Source organism: Pantherophis guttatus, chromosome 2, assembly GCF_059756535.1.
Source record: "Pantherophis guttatus breed Tessera chromosome 2, ASM5975653v1, whole genome shotgun sequence".
Lineage (NCBI taxonomy): Eukaryota > Metazoa > Chordata > Lepidosauria > Squamata > Colubridae > Pantherophis > Pantherophis guttatus.
The window spans coordinates 291,183,673-291,203,188 of record NC_142064.1 but is presented as its reverse complement, the minus strand read 5'-3'; the positions used below and the strand labels follow the sequence as shown (position 1 = coordinate 291,203,188).

At 49.1% G+C, this 19,516-nt stretch overlaps 1 protein-coding gene across 1 annotated transcript; it reads left to right on the top strand.

Annotated features, from left to right (window-relative positions):
• Nucleotides 1-4,398: 4,398 nt before the first annotated feature.
• LOC148116145 (H-2 class II histocompatibility antigen, E-S beta chain-like) lies at nucleotides 4,399-19,370 on the top strand. The gene is made up of 4 exons (XM_087885405.1): nucleotides 4,399-4,674; nucleotides 9,345-9,705; nucleotides 16,010-16,291; nucleotides 19,207-19,370. The coding sequence occupies exons 1-4, from the start codon at nucleotides 4,399-4,401 to the stop codon at nucleotides 19,368-19,370; spliced, it is 1,083 nt and encodes a 360-aa protein (XP_087741531.1).
• Nucleotides 19,371-19,516: the final 146 nt, after the last annotated feature.

Here is a 19,516-nt window from a genome sequence, read left to right as displayed (position 1 = left end):
GGATCCTTGAGAGAGATCATGAGATCCCCCAAAACCTCTTCTGCCCTTCCTGCTCTGAAGGGGGGATTCAGGGTCTCTCATCTTCAGTGGGGGAGAAACTTTTCCTTCAGGGGATTCTGGCAGTTATGGGGAGCAAAGGGCTGCCCCCCCCCCCATTGGGCTCCTTTGCCCTTTCCTTCAAAATGCCTCTTTCTGTTGAGGCTGCCTAAAATTGGGGGTTTTTGTAGCCACATCACATTTTGCACTTTTCCCCCTGAAATCTTCTGCTGATTTTTTTGTTTATTTCTGCATCTTGTGGATCCTAAAGGGAGAAAAGGGAAAATGGAAGGAGAAATTTTCTCTCTCAAATAAAACTTTTTGAAAAGTGATTGAAACACCAAGGAAAATTGGGACAAAGATCAGCTTTTCTCTCCTCTTGTCTCCCCTCCCTCTGCCTCTGCCCCTCCCCTCCCCTCTCTCTTTTTCTTTCTTTCTTTCTTGGACTCCCGGACAGCAGGTGGCAGTCACGGCTAGGAGAGTGTCTGTAAGACTTTGGGTTAGTTGTGGCCACTTTGGCAAATAAATTTAATAAACAACTAAATTTACTAAACAAACAAATAAACAAATGTTGTGGTATTAGACCTAATTAAAAATCTGGTTTCAGTTTCAACAAGATCCCAAGAATCATCCGACTCGTGCTGCGTCTGTCCTTCCCGTCTTCTGCGTCATTTCTTTCCTGTTGTGTCTCTCATGTGCCTCTTTTTCCTCCTTCCCTCCAGCCAAGCCCACCGTCTCCATCTCCCCCACCAAGATGGACCCCTCTTTCCCCAACACCATCCTCCTCTGCACCGCGACCGGCTTTTACCCCGTGGAGATCGAGGTCCAGTGGCTGAAGAATGGGCGGCCGGAGGAGGAGGGCGTGGCCTTTGGGGAGGAGCTCCAGAACGGAGACTGGACCTACCAGCTCCAGGTGATGCTGGAGACCCAGCCCCAACGGGGGGATGTCTACACTTGCAAGGTGGGGCATGCCAGCCTGGAGGCCCCCATCACCGTCCAGTGGGGTAAGCCCCTCCCCTCCCTCCCTCCCCTCCCGGTCTGGGGACCCCATCCTGCCTTTAGAAGGGGGAGAGACCCTCCCTATGGGGTGAGTTGGAATGGAGCCTCCTGGGGGAAGGTGGGCCTGACCCTCCTGCTCAGGTGAGGCTCCTTCTCCTTCCCCAGAGCCCCGTTCCTCCAGCTCTGCCAGGAGCAAACTCTGGACGGGGATCATGGGGGCCGTGATAGGAGTGGCCTTCCTGGCTGTGGGGCTCTTCTCCTACCTGAAGAGCAAGAAAGGTGAGTCTGGGGGGCTGGAGGAGAGGTTGTGGGGAGGGGACCCTCTAGGGGAGGCCTCTCCTCAAGCTTAGCAGGTGGCCAAGAGGGGCCCCTTGGGGAATATTTTTGGGAACTTCTGTTCTTTGAGGGGCTATAAGTGAAGATCACACAACCTATTATGGGCTATCAATGGGGAGGGGGTCCCGCTGAGTCCTCCAGCCCATGAAGGGTCCTGATTGGGTCTTTTTCTCCTTCCAGCAACTCCCATCCAACCTCCTGCAGGTGAGTTTCTCCTCTTCCCCCTCATCTCAACCCCTCCTACAAATTATAGGTGTTTTTTTTAATTCCTCAATTGTTCCTTTTTTAAAAAAAAAAAAAACTTGCCTGAACAAAATCTCCTTGTTGTGGATAGAGCAGTTTTTTGGATTTGGGGCAACGTTTCTTTACAGAGATCTGAAAAAGTATTGCAATCAAAAACAAAAGCACACAGAAATGCTAAAATCTTGCCCAGAATTTTTCCAAATTTTGGGAAATTGCCAAAGGGAAGGGAAGGGAAGGTGGGGGCCATTCCTTCTCATTCCTCCCTTGGGGAGGGAGCACCCCAGGTTTAAATTCCTTGATGCATTTTGTAAGCTACCCACCCATTCTGTTAGGGTCACTGTGGAGGGGGATTCCTGAGGGTATCCAGGCATGAGGAAAATTCCACCCTGTGGCTATTTTAAAAGGGGTGACACCAGGTGTGAAATGCTCCCAGTTCGGACCGGATCGCCCGATCCAGTAGCGATGCCCAGCTGAGACGCACGATCATCAGAGGCTTTTTTTTTTACTTTTAAAAGCATTTTTTTCTACAATCTCTTCCGCCGAAAAATGCTTTTAAAAATAAATAAATAAAAAAAGCCTCTGATGATCATGCGGCTCAGCTGGGATCATCAGAGGCTTTTCAAAGCAGTTTTTTTCTACAACCTCTTCGGCCAAAGAGGTGGTAAAAAAAATGCTTTGAAAAGTTAAAAAAAAATTGGCCACACTCACCGAATCACATTACCCCACCACCACCAAGCCACGCCCACGGAACCGGTAGTAACAAATTTTACATTTTCAAAGAATTTTTGTATAACCTCTTTGGCTGAAGAGGTGGTTAAAAAATGCTTTCAAAAGTTAAAAAAAAAAAAGTTGGCCACACCCACCCAGTCACACACCCCCACCAAGCCACGCCCACAGAACTAGTAGTAACAAATTTTACATTTCACCCCTACTATGCACTGCAGTATTGTAGGCCACTTCAGCAAATGGCAGGAGATCTGCCCAGCTAAATTGCTGATAATTATCATAGCATCTCAGGTATTGTTCTGTCATTGCATTCGCTCGCTCTGCAGCTCCGTTCGTCCTCGGGTGGGAGGTGGAGCTAAGCCCTTGAGATAGGGTCCATCATCTTATGGAAAACTCCTTCCAAAACTTTGCCGTGAACTGGAAAAACCTCCCTCCAATCCGAGAGGATCCTTCTTGGCACCCCATGCAGACTCCTTTGGGTTCATCAGTTGGAACCTGGACAGGCTCTTCTTCCTGACCCCCCTTCTCCTTGTGAGAATTCCCACAATTTCTGGCCAAGTGAGCCCAGGCTCCCCCCTTTGCTGCCACCCCCATCGTAGCCCCGTCTTCTTTCTTCCTATGAAGCATCCCAGCCTTTTCCTCCCTGAAATGGGCGGATTCTCTCTCTATGTGTCCCTGCCTATATCAACCACCCCCCTGCAGTGTGGGCCTGCCTTGGGGGTGGGGGATGAAAGGGAAGAAGAATATATTAGTTACAGGAAAGGTGTCTCTTTATATTCTGATTTTCTTCCCCATCTCTTTTTCTACAGCACTCATGAATTAATCCTGCTCTCTGATGCAAAAGGATATTTTTTATTTAACAGCTGATGACTCTTTGTCCTGTTTGCAACCTATGAAAAATGGAGGCTGAAGGTGGCAGTTTGGGGGGAGGAGGAGAAAGGCAGCCTGGACCTTCTCCTGCTGAGACACACATACACCCCAGCTTCCTTTCGGGGCCGCTCTTTCTTGTGAGGGAGGGGTGGAGACCATCTAGACTGTCCCCAGGGATGCTAGGGGGACCTGTCACTCCAGACCCCTCATCTCTCCTGGCTTTGAACCCACAGCAGCTTCATCCACATTATTCTTCCTCCCACTCACTTCCCTTCCCTTCGCTTTGCTATAAAAGAATAAACTTCAGATGTAAGAAAACCCTGGAATCCTCCCTTCCTCTTCCTCCTCTTCCTTTTTGCTGCCCCCACAGGAGGCTCCTCCCTCCGCTGCCTCTGGATCCACCATCCAGGCTACTTTGGGTCCGAAGTCAGAACTGGTGGCACGCAGAGCCATTTCACCTGGCATGCAAGGCGTCGCCCTTTCCTCTTCTGGGTTTCTGGCACACGCATGTGCATCGTCCTGATTGTCGCACACGTATGCGTGCCAGTAAACAGAAGACTAGCTAGCCGGTGCACATGCGTGCCCCAGGACATCCACCCCCTTGCCAGCCAGGATCACTGCCCCAGTCGCTCGCCTGCCTGCCTACTTTGTCATCGACACTGCGAGGAAAGGCCCCGAAGCTGCACTGCCTGGGATCCACATGGGCTGCCGCAGAGAGGAAGGGAAGCCCCAGTCTAGCTGGCAGCTCTGCTCCTTTTCTTCTTCTGGGTTCCTGCGTGCCCCCTCACCCCTCTCAGCCAGGAGAGAAGCGAGCTGCCTCCAGGAAGACCGGAGGAGAGCGCGGTAAGAGGCACGCCGGCTGGAAAGCAGTCATGCTCCCTTGGAAGTGGCAGGAGAGGGTTGCACTAACCTTTGCCGGCGTGAATGGCCATGCTGGATGCTGTCCGGAGCTCAAGGCAACTCCGGGGAAGGAGCAGTGGGTGGGGCAGCCTCTGCCCAGCCAGCAAATGCTCCTCCATGTGCCTGAGCCGGCGGGTCGCTCCTACCCTTTCCCGTGCAGCCTGCGGCCCCCAGCAGAGAGGAGTCCAAGCAAGCCGCGCATTCGGAGCTTCCCTGTTGGGGCTGAGAGCACTTCCGCTGCATGCCGCCCTCCCTTCTCTGGGGAAGGAGCCAGCTGGCCTGCTCGCCATGAGCTTTCCTGCCCCGAGCGCAGCGCACAAACTGTCCCCGGTGCTTCCCAAACTTTGGGGCAGGGCTGAGGGCAGGTGGGAGGCGGAGAGGGAGGAGCAGGCAGCTGCTATGCCTCAGAGCTCTGGGGAGAGGCGGCCGAAAGCTCCATGTGGAGGCTGCCAATCACGAGCCCCGGGGCCGCCTGCTTCCCTTCCACGGGAACGGCTCGGCTACTTCAAAGCGATCGGCTGGGAAGCTTCCTCGCTGAGAGACGGGCAGGCGGACGCTGCGCTTGTAGGGGGAAGCGGCACCACACACCTCCCTCCCTTTTGCCCCCGGCTGACTCTGATCCCGGCCCTGCCGCTCCTCAGCCTCCTTCGGCTCCGGAGTTTCCCGCTCTCCACAGCTCAGTGCTCTTTTCTTTTTTTAAAAAATAATTTTTATTATGAAACATTAAAACAAAACAAAACATACAACATTTATATATACAAACTCTTTTTAAAGCTCTTTCGTAGTGATCCTTCCTTATTATTTACTATTTATACAAATTTTTACTTCATCTTATTCAATATTATTATCTGTCTCCTTCTCAAAGGCGCCTAGAAGAAAATGGCGGGAAAAAAGGGAAACGCCCCCTTTCCACCCACAGCAACCAATCAGAGCGCAGATTCCCTCAGGCGGGAGCCCTCCCTCCCTCCCTCAGCCACAAAGGGGTGTTCTGGATCATTCTAGACTTTCCTTCCCCAGCTGTTAAATTGAACACATTTAAAGTGTTCAAAGGAAACGGACCTAAAATGACTTTGCTTTTGTCCGTTAGATTGAATTGTCCTTCTAGAAATGGCTGCTGACATATTAAGGTGTAAAAGCAAAAAGTTGTTTTTTAAAAAAATCTTCTTCTGTGCTGAAAAGAGCCGGAAGTCAAAGCCTTTTTTCCCTTTTGCCCCTTGAACCTCAGACTTTCTTTTCCCCTCTTTTTCTCCTTCCCCTGATTTCCTATTTCTGTCTTTCTTTGTGTTTTATGAAATAAATAAATAAACAAATAAATAAGAAACAGACCTAAAAAAAGAGGAGGTGAAATTGCAGGATAGGTAAGAAATAACCGAACCGCTCTAGAAACGCAACAGAAGAAAGACGAAAACCTTCCATGCATTTCAGATAACATAAAAGGGGGAAAAGAAGGACGGAGCCATTGGAAGCCACCCAACCCCCAAATCAAATGGTCACTAAATGAACCGATGTAAATCAAGGACTACTTTCTTCAGTCTGCTTCAACGGAGGGAGAAAAGGACGGGAGAACTCCTCTAATCAGCTTGTTTGATGATGGTTTCATGCCTTCAAGTTGTGTCGATGTTTAGCCACCCATGGATAGACTTTCTCTGGGGAGACCCCTCCCCACCCCCCTCCTCCAGGTCCTCTGAACAGTGTCCTCCCCCCCCAACTGCCACTGAGCCCCTCCCCCTCCATGCTGGTCCCCCTTTTCCTCTCTTCCCTCCCGTCCTTCCTCCGTCAGAGCCTCCCCAGAGAGCAGGGAGGGTCTCCCCACAAAGGGTCCCAAGGGGGAGAATGTGGGTCCTTTGAGTGACATTTCTCCAACCCTCCATCGGTTTCTTTCCTGGGCTCTCCAGGGTCTCCTCGGGGGTCAGGAAGGGCCCCTTCAGCCTCCTCCAATGGGGCAGAGGACCTTGTGGCTGCCCCACCTGCAGGCTCAGCCATGGGGCGGAGGAGGAGGAGGAGGAGGGGAGTCCCTGAGCTGCCCTGAGGGAGAATGGAGGCTTGTTGCCTGCTGGATCCTGGCCGGTTCCTCAGTTCCGCTTCGGAGGAGCCCAAAGCTTCAGGCTGGGGAAGCGAAGCCCAAGCGCCTCTGCAGCTCTTGGGGGATGGAGAAGGAAGGGCTGCTCTGTGTGTGTGTGTGTGTATGTGTGTGTGTGTGTGTGGCAGAGGGAACTCAAGAGAAGAGCACAATATTTGGGGGTTGGAAGCATGAAAGGGGCCCAGAGGTTCTGCCTGGGTCAGGTGAGGGGTGGAGGCCCCACAGAGGCTGCCTGGATCTGGGGCTGACTGTGTGTGAGTGGCTGTGTCAGATACACAACTGTGGGGCAGATGCTGGGGGGGACCTGGCTCTGGGCTGCTGAGGCTGGTGCTGGGCCAGGGGGGAGTTTGACCCCTCCAGCCCCCCATCCCTGGAAAGGACCCAGGCCACCTCTGGACCCCCAAAGCTCTTGAAACAGGATCCGGAATTCAGGATCTCTCTAAGCCGCCTTTGCGTAACTGAGCAGAACCCGAATCTCCCACAAAGACTAGAAAAAATGTTTTCTATGGATGAAGTGAAAGAGGAGAAGAAGAAACAGAAGGTCTCCTTTTGGGATAGTTTGGGGGGGGGGAGATTTCCTGACTGTGATGGTTAAAAGGCTGTAATTCCTGATCCCTGAAGTCCCCAGGATTTCTATTAAAATTCCAGGTTGTTCTATAAATTATAAATTTATTCTTCGGTTTAATATACTGTCCCTCCATCCTTCCTGAAATCTTTTACAAGGAAAAAAATTCACTCAGATCCTCTGACACATCATATCCGTGGATATGGATTTTCTTCTCCGTCTTTTGGGAAAATGTTTCCTCCAACTCCCCTCCAGAAGAACTAAATTCATCTCAGAATCTGGATTCTTAGGACTTGGGAGTCCCAGGACTGATTCCTTTCCCCCTAAAATCCCCTTTTCTCACACGATCCCTGCAGGCAAAATGAGTGAGTTGAGTTCCCTGGCAAAGAACAAAAGGGAGGAAAGGAGAATCTGCTCCTTCATAATATAAAATGTTTCTGAGATTTATGGAGCTTAAAGGTTTATTTCAAATCACGGCAGAGATTTGGAAAGGAGGGAAAAGCTGCATTTATGTGAAAACGATATTTCTCTTCAAAAGACATTTTGTATGAACACACCTACAAAAGTTGGAGGACAAAACGCCCTCAAAATTTCCAGGGAGGAAAAAGTGCCTTGAGGGCCCTTTGGCTGAGAATTGGGGGGGGGGGGGCGGAGGAAGAGCTGCTGCTCAGACGGGGGGGGGGGACTCCCTGAATTCTGGGCTTGGGCCGGAAGAGAAGGGGGGATGGAGGGTCTTGGCTGGCCTCCAGCCCTTGGGATCTCCCTCGCTCACTTGGGATCCCACAAGATCCGGCTGGATTAGGAGGGATCCCTGCAGATCCTGCGTGGCCTGTCAGCTGAGGGTTTTCCTGGCTTCCCTTCGGATTGGGGGGAGCGTGTGACCCCCAAGTCCAGGCTGGCTGTGGGGCTGCCCCTCCCCCCTTGTCATCCAGGGCAGCTGCTGGGGGTCCCTCCTCCCCTTCTGAGCCCCGAAGGACCCCTCGAGCTCTGGATCCACTTTGCCCTCCTGGACTCTCGGCAGATCCAGCTTAGGCTCCTTCTGGGCACTGTGGGAACTCAGAGGGCATCTAGTCCACCCCTCCAGTCCAGGCGCCCAGAGAAAGGGAGGGTGGAGGAGAATCATGGGGAGGGGGCAAAAGGAAGACGGAGCTGGCATGAAAGACCCCCCAGATTGCAGCCCCCCAAGACTGAAGGGATTCCCCTCCCCCACTTTCTCCGCTTCTCTCTCTGCGCAGAACTATCTCCTGCATCGGACGAAGTCAAGGGAGGCTCTGCCCGGAGACCGATGACGCTGCAGAAGGGAGGATTCCCATTGGTCCTCCTGCTCTTTCTGGACACTCCCTCTTCCGAAGTCCGAGGAAAACTCCTCCCCCCCTCCAGACCCTCCGATTCCTCCTCTGGGGCTGGGAGCGTCTTTCTCCCCCCTTTGGGGCGCTTGTGGGGAGCCTCCATGGCTTTGGCTGGGCTCCCCCTGATGCTGCTGCTGGGGGCGCTGGCCCGGATCCCCGGGAGCGAAGGGGGGGAGGAGACCCCCGGTAAGGAGGGGGCTGGGCGGGGGAGGAGGGGGCTGGGAAGGACCCCGGAGAGGGGAAGAAAGCCGATGGGTCTCCGGAGCCTCCAACAACCTCGATCTCTGCGTGGTCTCCTCTCCCTTCCTCCCCACATCCACCATCCCCCACCCCCCAGGAGGACGGAGAGGGACCCCTTCCCCCCTTCCACGATTGTAACCGCAGTGGGGGTCGCACCCCCACGGTCTGGGTGGGAGGGGGCTGCATGGAAAGAGGAAGGGGAGGAAAAGCGAAAGTGAAAGAGGGAAACTGAGGCATTTTCAGCCCTGAATCCCCAGAAGGGAAAAGAGGCATTTGAGCAAAAGTCTTTTTCCTTCTTCAGAAACTTCCGTTTTTCTTCTCAATCTCAGATTTGGGGCTCTGAAGGTCAGGCAAGAGGGTGGTTTACGGCCCTTCTGGGGAGGCCCTGAATTTGGGGAGGAGACCAAGAACCCCCATAATCCCCCTGGAGGGGAGGGGGAAGTGAGCTTGGAGGATGTTGGGGGTCTTTTGTGAAGGGGGCGGGAGACCCTCCCTTTGAGAGGCTCTTGGGGGTCTTTTTGGGGAGGGGGAGAGGAAAGGAAAGGGGGGTGATCCTCCACAGTCCCCCAAAGGGAGGGAGCTGGGCCGAAGATTGGGGGGAAGAAGAAAGGGGGGGTGAGAGGGAGGGAAAGTGGGGGTTGAAGGGCTGGGAGACCCCAGGAGAGTCGGTCTAGATGTCCTCATTGTGGCCCCTCCCCAGATCCCCTCCCAAAGGAAGAGAGAGGGGGGGATGGAAGCTACTTTCCCTCCAGCCCCCCCCCCCATCCTTCCTGCCCGTTGAGATCCCACCTTCCCTGCAGAGACTGAATGGGATCGCTGGACCGGTTGAGCTTCTGCCTGCCTTTTCCCACCCCTCCCCCTCTTTCCTCCCCTCCCCCCTCCAGACCCCCCAGGAAGCCTCCCTTCCTCTCTGGGACTGAGAGTTCCCGCTCCCTCCTCCAGGGGGCGTCTTCCCCCAGTCTCTCTCGGAAGGACTCCCGCAACTCCCCCCTCCCGCTAGGATCCCCCCTCCTCTCCCAGCGGCTGGGAACGATGTGCCCTGGAGTCCCTCCTGACGGCCTTCCTTCCCGTCCTCCTTCCCCTCGCAGCCCATTTCTTGGCCCAGGAGAAGGGCGAGTGCCGCTTCCTCAACGGGACGCAGCGGGTGAGATACCTGTACAGGCAACTCTACGACCGGCAGGAGTTTTTCCGCTTCGACAGTGACCTCGGGAAATACGTGGCCGTCACGGAGTTGGGGCAGGTGGATGTGGACAGGTGGAACAGGGATGAGGTCGAGCTGCAGCACCGGAAGGCCGAAGTGGATCGCTTCTGCCGGAACAACTACCAGGTGGCCCAGAGCAATTCTGTGGTTGGCCGGAGAGGTGAGTTCGTGGGGGGGGGGGGAGTTTGGGGGAGGGGACCCCCTTTTCCTTCCCTTGATTGAGACTCTCCCGGATGAAGATTTAGTGGTGGTTTCAAAAGGAAGGATGACTCCAATTCAGTGGAAAAATCAATCAATTAATGAAAAGATTAATCAAAAGGCTTCAGGGGATTCAGGCTGCCTCCCCCTCTCTGCCCCCCCCCCAGCAAAGCCCCAGAGCCCCATTGGGAGCCCTTTCCAGAAGGCCAATGGGGGGGGGGCTCCCTCCCCCTCTGGGGTCTTTGGGATTTTGGGATTAAAAAAATCCTTTCTCTCCAGGTCTCCGTTCTCTCTATTCTTTATTCTGAGTCAATTCCACTCCCGCATCTTTTCAATCCAATAAATAAATAGTAAGTAAAATAAACGAATATATAAAATTAAATAAATAAATGAAGAATCAATAAATGAAAAGCTAAATAAATAAATAAATAAATAAATAATAAAATAAATAACTAATAAAATAAACTAAAGAAAGAATAATAATAAATTAACTAAATAATAAAATAAATTTAATAAATAATAAACTAACTAAATGATAGAATAAATAATGAACTAATAATAGCAATAAATAAACTAAACAATAAAATCAATCAATCAATCCAGATAGAATTTATACAACAGTTGTATACAGTGTACAACTACCAGGAGCGCCTGATTGGCCGGAGAGGTGAGTCTGGGGGAGGGGGGCTCTTCCCTGGGAGGGGACCCCCCCTTTCCTTTCATTCCTTTCATTCCTTGGGATCCTCCCGGATGGAGGTTTTACTCCTCATTTATTTATTTATTCTGCACTCTCAGATGGACAAAATCTTCTTCCCAGGCTCCAAACTCTCCTCCTGCCTGGAATCTGGGATCCCTTTGATCCATTCCCCCCCCACAAGAAAATCCATCCAGATAAGGGTTTTTTGGGTGGGGGTGGGGGAGGGGAATCCAGCCAGGTCTCTCTCTCTCCTGCTCAATACTGGCAGTCCTCCACTTAACAACAGTTCGTTTAGTGACCGTTGAAAGTTACAACAGCAGTGAAAAAAAATGACTTGTGACTGTTTTTCACACTTACGACCGTTGCAGTCTCCCCAGGGCCACGTGATCCAAATCCAGATGCTTGGCAACACACTTGTACTTGTGACGGTCACAGCGTCCCGGAGTCACGTCATCCCCTTTAGCGACCTTCCCATAAACAAAGTCCATGAGGAAGCTGGATTCACTTAACAACCCTGTTACTCATTTAACAACTGCAGTGATTCACTTTTTGGCACTTTGGGATAAAACCTTATTTTTTACCCAAAATAAAAAAAAAGAATTAGTGGACACTTTTTCCCCTGTCGACCCCTTTCTATGGATCTTCTGCTTTTCTTTCATCTTTATTCAGTCAGAGTCATTTCCAGTCCAGCAGCTTTTCAATCCAATAAAGAAACAGATGAGTAATGGAAGCAGGCTAGAATTTGTAATCATGATTCAATGCTTAAACCGAGATGTAAAAACCCCAATGATAGGAACCCTGATCGCTTCCGTCTTCCTTCCTGATTTGGGGGGAGAATCCAAAAACACCCACAAACCTTAAAACTGAATTTGGGGTCACAAGAAAGAAATGGGGCCTCCATTCAGCCCTGAAGCCTCCGATTCTTTCCTTCTCCCTCCCAGGTTCCTTCAAAGTTGCCTACATTTCTTTTTCTCATTTTATTTCTTTGTCTAATAAAAATCTTCTATATTTCTATCCACTGATGGGGTTTCAGAGGCCAATCAAGGATTTTAGCTGCCCTTGTTGCCATTCGGCCATTCCAGGGAAATTATATTCCTTTTATTCGAATCAGAGAAGTCTTGAAAGCATCATCACTTAAGAACTGGTTAAGTTGAATGTTCCCATTGTAACTGCAGAGATTCTCCAAAAATAACGACTCAACATAGAATCCAATGAGATCTTTCTTCCATAAGAGGAAAACCTCCAGATCCTAAGAGAGAAAAGCCTCTTGGAGCATTTGCTCCTTCCGGAAATTATTGAATGTTTTAGTGGAACCTGCAGAGATTTTGCTCTCCACTTATTCAGTCTGGAGGCAAAACTCATTTTCACTCCTAAATTCTTCCCTGCGAAACCTGGGAGGATTTTCAGCTGCCACATAAGATGCATTTGGAAATGTTTTTACTACCAAAGAGGATATTTTCATGGAGCTAATAATATTCAGCTATTTAATTTGTTTCTGGATGATATTTAAAGTGTATTTTTCCCCTACAAACAGCCCAACATTCTTATCATCTGGCACAGTACTTGAAATAATTCTCATTCCAATAATATTTAATATGGAGATTTCACCTTCACTTTTATTCATTTATCTAGCGATTTTTGATAACCTCCGCAAGTGCCCCAAGTGCCAATTGTGTTGGTGTTGTGAGTGTGTCTCTTTTGTGGGCCTCTCAGGGCCTCCCACCCTCCTCCCTCCTTTTTTTTTTTTATTAAAAAGTTTTATCAAACATTACAACATTTTTCCCTGTCCCTCCTCCCCCCCTTCCCTCCTCCCCACCACCCATCCCCCATCCCCCCTCTCCCTCCAACCCCCCTCCCCCCACCTCAGACTTCCCAGAGCAAATACAGGGTGTAACATTTAACAAACATAAACTAAAATATGCTAACTTTCTGTAGGCTCTTAATTCCCTCTTGCTCTTTAACTCCCCTTTCAACTAACAAAACATAATTCAAAAAGAAAAAGTTGGTTTCATTCATAAGCTATTTGAAGCTTTTTAGCCCGATATTTGTTTTGAATATAGTCAATCTATCTTCTCCATTCCGATATATATCTTTCATTTGAATGGTCCTTCAAATACGCTGAAATTTTTGCCATCTCTGCTAAATTCACTACTTTTAGTGTCCATTCTTCAATGGTAGGCAAGTCTTCCTTCTTCCAATACTGCACCAACAAGAATCTGGCTGCTCTTATTAAATTTAAAATCAACTTAGTCTCTATAACCGTACAATCTCTAATTATGCCTAACAAAAAGAACTGTGGAGTAAATTTTATCTTCTTTTTGAGAATATTTTGAATAATCCACCATATTTTTATCCAAAATGCCTTAATTTTTTTACATGTCCACCATATATGATAATACGTGGCATCATCACATTCACATCTCCAACACTTGGGTTGCTCACTTGGATACATACAGGCTAACTTTTTAGGATCCAGATGCCACCTATAAAACATTTTATAAAAAATCTCTCTTAAGTTTTGGGCTTGCTTAAACTTCACATTTCTAACCCATATTTTTTCCCACGTTTCCATCATTATTGGTTCTTCAATGTTTTGTGCCCATTTTATCATACAGTCCTTAACTAACTCCGTTTCTGAATCTATTTCTACCAATGCATTATGCAACCTTTTTATATGCATTTGACTTTGATCTCTAATCTGTTTTACCAAGTTCTCCTCATTTTGCAAAATACCAATTTTGTGATCTTCTTTCCATCTAGCTTGCAACTGTACATATTGAAACCATGTTTGAATTATCCTTTCTTCTCTTAGTTGATTCAAAGATTTTAGTTGTAGTATACCTCTTTCCTTGTTAAGAAGCTCTTTGTATGTAATCACATCTTGTTTTTGTTCTACACTTATATTGTCTATCACGTGTCTGGGTATTGCCCACATTGGTAACTATTCGTTTAATTTATACTTATACTTTTTCCAGACACGCAATAAAGCATTCCTTAATATGTGACTTTTAAAAGTCTTATCCACTTTCTTATCATATGGTAAACCTCCTCCCTCCTTTTGAGGGTCTCTGGGGGGATTTTACCTTCAGGGAAAGGAGCTTCATCAGCTGCCCAAAGACTCCAAAGACCATCCTCCCCTCCTCTTTTTCTCCTTTCCCTCCTCCCTTCCTCCCTACCTGGTTCAGGGACAGGACCAAAATCTCTGGATGTTTTGTTGCTTTAGCTGCTCAGAAGCTTCATCCACATAAATAGAATGAATTTTTATTATAAATCCAAAATGGTGATCCTGAATTTCATTGTGATTCATATAATTTCTTCTTCATCAAAAGTATTATTTTTACTTCCATGAAAATACTTCAGACAAGAAGCCAATAATTCTCCAGTTCTTTGAATAAATATTCCATGTATTTAGAGCCAATTGTTGGTCAGGCTCCAGTTGAGGAGACCTGAAATCATCGGATGTTTCTTGAGTCTCTTTGGGGGAATTTTCTCTTCCTTTTTCTTTGACTTCTGAGCTGACTTTTCTCTCCGGAGAGATCCGGGCGTCTCCTTCCCCCGAGAGGCCAAAGCTTTTCTCCGGCCACCAAGAGAGGCTCTCAACCTTCCCTGAACTCTCCCCACAATTATATATATGTATATAAAGAACTTAATGAATCCAGCTGAATCAGTCTGCCTGTGGGTGCTTTCTGGATTTGATTTTTACAAGAAACTCTGATTTATATCTGTCTCCTATTTTACTACATTATTTTACTACATTAGGCATCAAGCTTGATATCAAAAAGAAATCTTGAATGACATGATGTGGGGCAGGTAAAATGTACTTTGTCCTCCTGCTGTTTTAAATCAAGAGGTCTCTATTTGTCTATTAAATTGGATTCTTGGATGGGCAGAGGGAGAAAGTTGTGTCCCTTGGGAGGTATTTAAAAGGGGAAAAAAATACCTTTTTCCGATCCAATTAAAATCTCCAGCAACTCCCATCTGGCCAAATAGGAACCCCAAAATCTTCACACGGCAGTCTTGTAAATAAGGAGGTTTGGGATGGGCTATAAAAATAAACATGGAAAAATACCAAATTGCAGCTTTAAAATCTGATCCTTCCATTTTCTTGCTAAAAGACTTTTTCTCATCCAAAATTTGCATTTCCTGTTGAGAAAAAAAAAAGCCATTTTCAGTTTGTAAAGCCTCTGCCTTCTTTTAGCAATTCCACAAAGGCCTTTAATGTCCCAAGAGGCAAATGGGATTTTCCTGGAAAATAAAAAAAACTCACACCTGAAATGCTGCTATTTGTCTGCGTGGAAACCTGACCAGATCCCAGGTTGGAATTACAAATAACCATTTAAAAATGGGTTCTTCTTAAGCATTATAGAATTTACTGTTAATAAGAAAATCCCTCAAGAGAAAAAAAAAATGGTTAGCAAAGGACTCTGGGCTGGAATGGATCTATTGTCAACTCTCTTGGGGGGCTCATCCAGACTAACCCCCCCCCCCATTAATCCATCCAAGAGTTGTGCCAGTTGGAGCATTTGCTGAAGGAGGAGATCAAGATCCCAGATCCCCTCTGGATCCCTTCCCCACTCCCTGCCCCCCTCATCCAGGGCAGAAGCTTCCCTCTGGGAGTCAGAGGGACCCCTCCCCACCTCCTTCCCCAGGAATGGCCGGTCCCTGCGGCTGGGAAGGAGGCCGGCTGGGTGCAGGCAGAGCCTGGTCTGAGGTGGGTCTCCCTCTGAATCCCCCCAAAGCCCCCCCCCCAGGAAGGATCCTTGAGAGAGATCATGAGATCCCCCAAAACCTCTTCTGTCCTTCCTGCTCTGAAGGGGGGATTCAGGGTCTCTCATCTTCAATGGGGGAGAAACTTTTCCTTCAGGGGATTCTGGCAGTTATGGGGAGCAAAGGGCTGCCCCCCCCATTGGCCTCCTTTGCCCTTTCCTTCAAAATGCCTCTTTCTGTTGAGGCTGCCTAAAATTGGGGGGTTTTGTAGCCACATCACATTTTGCACTTTTCCCCCTGAAATCTTCTGCTGATTTTTTGTGTATCTTGTGGATCCTAATGGGAGAAAAGGGAAAGTGGAAGGAGAAATTTTCTCTCTCCAAATAAAATTTTTTGAAAAGTGATTGAAACACCAAAGAAAATTCAGACAAAGATCTCCTCTCCTCTCCTCTCCTCTCCTCTCCTCTCCTCTCCTCTCCTCTCCCCTCCCCTCCCCTCTTGCTCTCTTTCTCTTTCTCTTTCTCTTTTTCTTTCTTTCTTTCTCTTGTCAAGCTTGGTTGATCACCTTCAGGGCTGCCCAGAGGCATTTGGCTCCGTCCTCTCTCCTCTCCTCTATAACGTCCGCATGAAGCCGCTGGGTGAGGCCATCCGTCACCAGGGCTGGAGGTCTCCTCCGTCTGCTGATGTTATAAGGTTTCATCTCCACCTCTGGGGACCCAGGAGATGCTGAGGCTGCCCCCTCGAGGGTCCTGGAGGCTGTGGGGGGAGGGGCTGACTCATGCTGCATCTGTCCTTCCTGTCTTCTGCGTTGTTTCTTTCCTGTTGTGTCTCTCATGTGCCTCCTTCTCCTCCTTCCCTCCAGCCAAGCCCACCGTCTCCATCTCCCCCACCAAGATGGAGCCCTCTTCCCCCAACACCATCCTCCTCTGCACCGCGACTGGCTTTTACCCCGTGGAGATCGAGGTCCAGTGGCTGAAGAACGGGCGGCTGGAGGAGGAGGGCGTGGCCTTTGGGGAGGAGCTCCAGAACGGAGACTGGACCTACCAGCTCCAGGTGATGTTGGAGACCCAGCCCCAACGGGGGGACGTCTACACTTGCAAGGTGGGGCATGCCAGCCTGGAGGCCCCCATCACCATCCAGTGGGGTAAGCCCCTCCCTCCCCTCCCTCCCTTCCTGCCCTGAGAAGGGGGAGAAACCCACCCCATGGGGAGAGCTGGAATGGAGCCTCCTGGGGGAAGGTGGGCCTGATCCTCCTGCTCAGGTGAGGCTCCTTCTCCTTCCCCAGAGCCCCGTTCCTCCAGCTCTGCCAGGAGCAAACTCTGGACGGGGATCATGGGGGCCGTGATAGGAGTGGCCTTCCTGGCTGCGGGGCTCTTCTCCTACCTGAAGAGCAAGAAAGGTGAGTCTGGGGGGCTGGAGGGGAGGTTGTGGGGAGGGGACCCTCTAGGGGAGGCCTCTCCTCAAGCTTAGCAGGTGGCCAAGAGGGGCCCCTTGGGGAATATTTATGGGAACTTCTGTTCTTGGAGGGGCTATAAGTGGAGATAATGCAACCTATTATGGGCTATCGATGGGGAGGGGGTCCCGCTGAGTCCTCCAGCCCATGAAGGTTTCTGATTGAGTCTTTTTCTCCTTCCAGCAATTCCCATCCAACCTCCTGCAGGTGAGTTTCTCCTCTTCCCCCTCATCTCAACCTCTCTTAAGAGTTTTAGGTGGCCTTTAAAAATTCCTTAATTGTTCCTTTTTTAAAAAAAACAAGCCTGGACAATATCTCCTTGCTGTGGATAGAGCAGTTTTTTGAATTTTTGGCAGCTTTTCCTTACAGAGACCTGAAAAAGTATTGCAATCAAAAACAAAAGCACACAGAAATGCTAAAATCTTGCCCAGAATTTTTCCAAGTTTTGGGAAATTGCCAAAGGTTTTTTTTTTAAAAAAATTGATTTATATGCCGCCCTTCTCCGGAGACTCAGGGCAGCTTACAGTGAGTTAAAAAATAGCCTTCATACTTTTGTATATTTTATATAAAGTCAGCTTATTGACCCCACAAACTGGGTCCTCAATTTACCTACCTTAGAAAGGATGGACGGCTGAGTCAACCTTGAGCCTGGCAAGATTCGAACTTACTTTAATTGCAGACAGCTGGTGTTAAATTACAGTGCTTAGTCTGCAGAGCTATCCAGGCTCCTTGAATTGAAGGGAAGGAAGGAGGGAGCACCCCAGGTTTAAATTCCCCCACGCATTTTGTAAGCAACCCACCCATTCTGTTAGGCTCACTGTGGAGGGGGGTTCCTGAGGGTATCCAGGCATGAGGAAAATTCCACCCTGCGGCTATTTTAAAAGGGGTGACACCAGGGATGAAATGCTCCCGGTTCGATCCGGATCGCCCAATCCGGTAGCGATGGTGGCGGGTGGTTCGGAGAACCGGTAGCAAAACTCCCAGCGCCCCCCCCCCAATGCCCAGCTGAGTGACGCAATCATCAGAGGCTTTTTTTTAATTTTTAAAAGCATTTTTTCCACAACCTCTTTGGCTGAAAAAATGCTTTTAAAAGTAAAAAGAAAACCTCTGATAATCCCGCGGCTCAGCTGGGATCGTCAGAGGCTTTTAAAAGCATTTTTTCTACAACCTCTTCAGCCAAAGAGATTGTAGAAAAATGCTTTTAAAAGCCTCTGACGATCCCAGCTGAGTTGTCTGATCATCAGAGCCTTGTATGTTCTAGAAAAAATGTTTTTAAAAGAAAAAAAAAAGCCTCTGCCGATCAGGCAACTCAGCTGGGATCGTTAGAGATTTTTTTTAAAAAAAGCCTCTGATGATTGCGTGGCTCAGCTGGGATAGTCAGAGGGTTTTCAAAGCATTTTCTTACAACCTCTTTGGCTGAAGAGGTGGTAAAAAAAATACTTTGAAAAGCCTCTGACGATCCCAGCTGAGTTGCCTGATCTTCAGAGGCTAGGCTTTTCAAAGCATTTTTTTCTGCAAACTCTTCGGCCGATGCTTTGAAAAGTTAAAAAAATCAGCAAATGGCAGGAGATCTGCCCAGGTAAATTGCTGATAATTATCATAGCATCTCAGGTATTGTTCTATCATTGCGTTAGCTCGTTCTCTACCTCCGTTCGTACTTGGATGGAAGGTGGAGCTAAGCCCTTGAGATGACCCTATCAACTTAATGAACTCCCTCCAAAACTTCTCCCTGAACTGCACCCCACCCTCCGGTCCGATTTCTGGCCAAGTGAGCCCAGGCTCCCCCCTTTGCTGCCACCCCCATCGTAGCCCCGTCTTCTTTCTTCATATGAAGCATCCCAGCCTTTTCCTCCCTGAAATGGGCGGATTCTCTCTCTATGTGTCCCTGCCTGTCAACCACCCCCCTGCAGTGTGGGTCTGCCTTGGGGGTGGGGGATGAAAGGGAAGAAGAATTTATTATTTACAGTAAAAGTGTCTCTTTATATTCTGATTTTCTTCCCCATCTCTTTTTCTACAGCACTCATGAATTAATCCTGCTCTCCGATGCAAAAGCATATTTTTTATTCAACAGCTGAAGACTCTTTGTCCTGTTTGCAATCTGTGAGAAATGGAGGCTGAAGGTGGCATTTTGGGGGGAGGAGGAGAATGGCAGCCTGGACCTTCTCCTGCTGAGACACACATATACACCCCAGCTTCCTTTCAGGGCCGCTCTTTCTTGTGAGGGAGGGGTGGAGACCATCTAGACTGTCCCCAGGGATGCTAGGTGGACCTGTCACTCCAGACCCCTCAACTCTCCTGGCTTTGAACCCACAGCAGCTTCATCTACATTGTTCTTCCTCCCACTCACTTCCCTTCCCTTCGCTTTGCTATAAAAGAATAAACTTCAGATGTAAGAAAACCCTGGAATCCTCCCTTCCTCTTCCTCCTCTTCCTTTTTGCTGCCCCCGCAGGAGGCTCCTCCCTCCGCTGCCTCTGGATCCACCATCCAGGCTACTTTGGGTCCGAAGCCAGAACTGGTTCAGGAGGAGGGTGGGCAGATCCAGGGAGGCGAAGGGGCAGGACCCCCCTTTCTGCTCAGAGGCCCCCTTGCTCTGCTTCCCCTCAAGCCCCCTTTGGAGGAGCAGAATGGCAGCAGGCACGGTCCTCCCTGAGCGTTTGTGGGGAGCCATTAGGGGGCACCCGAGACTCCCCTACATTCACCCAGCCATTTCTCTCCTTCACAACTGGAGGGTCCTGCCCCATTTTGGCATCCAATGGGGGGAAAAATTAGACCGGATCTCCTTAAGCAAAAAAGAAAGTCTTGTGTTGATTCATTGTTTAGGAAAACTGAAACAGCCGTTTCTAAGACGGACAATCAAACTAAGGTGGTTGGTTGTTTCCCAGGAGCAACTATCAAAGACGTGACTGAGGGGCTTA

Coding starts and splice junctions, on each gene's coding strand:
- LOC148116145 (XM_087885405.1), top strand. CDS start 4,399: ATGAGCTTTCCTGCCCCGAGCGCAGCGCACAAACTGTCCCCGGTGCTT. Junction 4,675..9,344: donor GGCAGGCGGACGCTGCGCTT/GTAGGGGGAAGC, acceptor CCCTCCCGCTAG/GATCCCCCCTCCTCTCCCAG. Junction 16,292..19,206: donor CCCCATCACCATCCAGTGGG/GTAAGCCCCTCC, acceptor CTTCCCCTCAAG/CCCCCTTTGGAGGAGCAGAA.